At 48.2% G+C, this 4,279-nt stretch overlaps 1 protein-coding gene across 1 annotated transcript in view; it reads right to left on the bottom strand.

The window, feature by feature from the left end:
* Positions 1–421: 421 nt before the first annotated feature.
* LOC101854669 (sialidase) overlaps positions 422–4,279 on the bottom strand; it is a gene marked incomplete at its 5' end in the record, with an annotated part of 26,682 nt that continues 22,824 nt past the window's right edge. The window contains 2 exon segments of the mRNA XM_013087975.2: positions 422–2,130; positions 2,997–3,105. Coding sequence (XP_012943429.2) covers positions 512–2,130; positions 2,997–3,105 — 1,728 coding nt within the window.

A 4,279-nucleotide genomic window follows, 5' to 3' on the forward strand; every position in this document is an offset into this window, starting at 1 on the left:
GCTGATGGTGATGATAGTAATCATGATAATGATAATAATAATAAAGAAAATAATAATAATGAAAATAATAATAATAACAAAAATAATAATAATAATAATAAAGCACAGTCACAAATGGAACACATTGTGCAACACCAGTTCAGAGACTATTCTGTGAATGTTTTAATTTGTTTCAGTAGAAGTTTTACGGCACTCGCAACTGCATAAGGTCATATGAGCGCGAGAAGATTAGAGGCGTCACAAGAGAGTAACAAATATAAAAAAAAGAAGAAGGGGAGATAAGGATGATACATGTTTGATAAGAAAGAAGAAGCAAACCACACCAGAGCACCCGCCAACCACCCATCAATTCTGTGAATGACAATGGACTGACAATATGACGTTATGAACGGCACGATCGTTGGAACAAAGCAACAGAGTAGCCAACAACCACATGAGAGAATGGCAGATTGTTGCACGCCAGCCTCAGAGGACTCCAAGACAGACACGACACCTCCACAACCAACAACATTCAGAACGCTTGCCGCATTATGTACTCACCCGTCTTGACGAAAGCAGACTTGGCACTCCCCTCAGACCTGAGAGACGGGGCGGTGTCTGCAGACATTCCTATCCCACTGTCCGGGTAAGAAGCCGCAATGTTCTTGTTCCGTTGCTTCAGCTCCTTCTCCAGAGCTATTTTGTTGAACATTCTAGGCTTGGGAACGTCTACTCTATGTCCAGCTGCCGAGCCACCGGGCTGGTTAGCTGGATTGTAGCTGTCCACGCTCTGTTGACGCCGGGGGTTGTTGTTCGGTTTCGAGTTACGGTCGTGAACGTTCAGGCTTTTGGTCCGAGAAAGTTTGCTTCCTCTTCGCCCGTTCGCAGTTGAGGAACCGTTCGCTCCGGGTTTGGCTTGGCCGTGTTCGTCGACGGAGCTGGCGGTCCCCTCGTGAAAGCCCATGTCTTCGTCGTCGTAGTCTTTGGCAATGGGCGAGGATGGGAGCGAACGAAGCATGCGCTGGATGGTGTCGCTGTCGAAGGACATTTGTCCGGGAGCGTTGGGCGTCTGGGGTGTCTGTGGCGTCAGTGGTTCAGGGGGAGACGGCCATTCCGGGGACTCGGAGGACGAGGTGTGTCGTGACGCGGGTGTGGTCAAGCTCGTGTCCACGGTCAGAGTCGATTTTTGGCCTTTCGAAGAAGATGGTGCGTTTTCCTCTGGGGGCGGGGGCGGTGGGGGAGGAGGGGGTGAGGGGTCCCTTGGGGGAGGAGGGGACCCGGAAGAGGCTCGGAGAATCTGCGGGATCTTGGTGGAGTCACACGAAGTGTTCGTGGTAGAATCGTCACCGGCTATAAACGAAGTTTGAAAATGACCCCTGACCTGTTTCTGATCGGTCTGATCAAACCCGACAGGGTCAACGCGAACGGAGTTGTCTCTCTTGAGAATACCGTTAAGTTTGTCCGAGTTCGGGTTGTACACAGTGGGTGGGGAGGGCGAGGTCACACCAGATATACTCACGCTCACGATATCGCTGATGACCACGTGTTTTGGGCTGCTTCCCTTCTGCTGGGCCAGATCCGACACGGCCGAGGCGGGGCGCACGTGCGGGTCCACGTGACCTTTGAGTACACCCGCGCGACTCGGTGTGGTGGCGCCACTGCCCCTCCCGCCCGAACCGCCGTGGGTGTTACTTTTACTGGGAGTGGTGGCGCTTGACGAGGTCGATCCGTCCGAAGCCGCCCCGCTTCCCCCTCCGTCTCCTCCTCCCTTTTTCGCCGAGTCCGGCTTCCCTCGACCGCGAGGTGGGTACGTCATCTTGGTGGCCGGAGGAATCACCTGGGGACCGGAAGCGGAAGAAGTCGACTGGTTGGCGCGACCGGAAGGAAATGACCGTCTGAAGGCCGGGTTGCTCCCGCCCCCTCCCGCTGCTGGTTGCGCGGAGGAGGAGGCTGACGATGACGTGGCAGCCACACTGCTGTCGTCTGCAGAACCGCTCGGAGGTTTGCGTCGATGGATTACTGCATAGTCAGGGGGCGGGGATTGAGTGCATCTGGCTCCGCCCCCTCCTCCGCCATTTTGCGCTCCGTCGCGCGATGGGCTGGAGTTCGGACGTCCGTTGGGATTTTTAGAGGTTGATATCACAGTCAGACCTAGGGCCGGGTTGAAAAACAAATGAACAGAAAAAGCTTTGTAATGTTTTTGTTTTAGTACGTGTTTTACGGCATTTGCAACATAATAAGGTTATAAGGTGTTACAAGAGAGTAACAAACATAAAAAAAGGAGAGATCAGGATGATAGATGTTTGATAGGAAAGAAAAAAAACCCACAACAGAGCATCCGCCAATCATCCGCTTTGTTGTGTTTCTTGGTGAATAAATCTAAATAGAAATATCAGTATTGGACATGCAACTGTTAACTCCATCCAGAGTGAATTGCCCAGAAACAAGATATTATTACTAATAAACATCATTGGCAACAAGAAAGTGAATGACTTGTGAAAATAAGACGAGAACAAGAAGGATAAATATCAAAAGCCGTTACGTTAAGTCTTTCGGACAAAACAAAGAAGCGATGAAGACACGGGCAATGCACCTTGGTTGTTGTTTTTTCAACTTTGGAAATTTTCACAACCGTCTTTTACAAATCTTTTTAAAGCGCTATCTACCGGATCCATAATCGTGAGACTGCGGGCTCGGGGGTTCGAGCCTCAGCTCGGTCCAACGTTGTGTCCTTGGGAAAGGCACTTTACACGAATTTCCCATTTGGCGCGGTCCTTTCGGAGACGGACGTTGAACTCGGAGATCACGCCTCTTAAATAACCTAATAGTGTTGGTAGAGGCGTTAAATCTGTACAATTTCATCATTTTTGAAGCACTATTAGACATAACTATCTCTTTGTGAAATAAACACACAGTTCTCAGTATAGATAAAAGTTCAAGAGCCATTGTGTTAAGTGTTTCGAATAAAACAAAGAAGATGAGAAGACATGGACAATGCACAATAGGTTTTGTCTCACCTTGGGTATGTTCACAGCCGTCCTCTCCTCGAAGCTGTGACGTCACAGGATTGGAATGGCGCACCGGGGAGCTAGGAGAGGAAGCACTCGCCGCTTTGCTCCGTTGTCTCTGTGGGTGGGAGTTGGAGTAGAGAGAAGCACATCGATATAGTAACGGTCATTCATTTTCATAAAGTGCCTAATACGAGAAACATATCAGCGATCATGTACGTTTATTCCTTTGCTCGGATGCTCTAAAAAAAGCGACGTTATTCTGATCTTTCCCCGTCATGTATCTGTTTAAGGTCTCCAAGTACGTTGCTCTGAGTTTACCTCTGCCTCGTCTGCCTACAATTTTGCCAGTGAGAGCTAGATGTTCAAAGTCTTTATGTCTATCCAAGAGCCCTAGAAACTGCATTTATCTTTTCCAGGTTGTTTTTTTATCAGTCAGCGGCCCACGTGCGTTTCTTCAAGCACTACGCCTTTTGATTTCATTTTTCCGTCCAGTTGTTATTAAGAACATGAGCAAAGTTTAGTTTTAGTAAGGTTTTACGGCGCTCGCAACTGAATAAGGTCATATGAGCGCCAAGGGGTGGATGCCAACAGAGAAGTCCAAACAGGGAATAATGCTTACGCTGTTCACCTCTCCAGCCTCAATAGCAAAAAAGTCTGCTTCGACTATCAAGGCACCCCCGAAAATAGCAGTTCATAAGAGAGTGACAAACATACAAAAGAAGTAGAGGATAAATGATGATGGTAAGGGTGAGGAAAGGAAAGCAGCAGTTATCCTTCATTGTTCCTGCACAGTATGAGCATGACATTGATAAATCAGCCCATTTGCAATTCTACTGTGAATAAGAACATGTTAATATCCCCCCTTTGGGAATGGCCTAAAAACATTTCAGTCAGTAGCACTGCCCTGGTGGGGGGGGGGGGGGAGAAGAGGAAAAGAATAACAAACTGACAATAAACAAAAGAGGGAAAGACAAATGAAAAAGGACCGACCAATGGCGCATTCCAGTATTTCCAGTCACGCTCACTGGGTCAGAATATCACACTACAAAGCAGTGTTAAAAATACAGGGAGACAATAAGGGGGATACACGTACTTCAGCAGTGCGGGAAATGTAGAGAGGCTGGATCTGCTGCTGACAAACGTATATTAAGTATCATGCACATGCACGTTTAGTTTAGTCGAATATATGCAAGGGACCGCTGGTGTTTGTTTGCATGTTTGTGTTTGTGTGCATGTGCGTGTGTGTGTGTGTGTGTGTGTGTGTGTGTGTGTGTGTGTGTGTGTGTGTG

This window comes from Aplysia californica, unplaced genomic scaffold (assembly GCF_000002075.1).
Source record: "Aplysia californica isolate F4 #8 unplaced genomic scaffold, AplCal3.0 scaffold00665, whole genome shotgun sequence".
NCBI lineage: Eukaryota > Metazoa > Mollusca > Gastropoda > Aplysiida > Aplysiidae > Aplysia > Aplysia californica.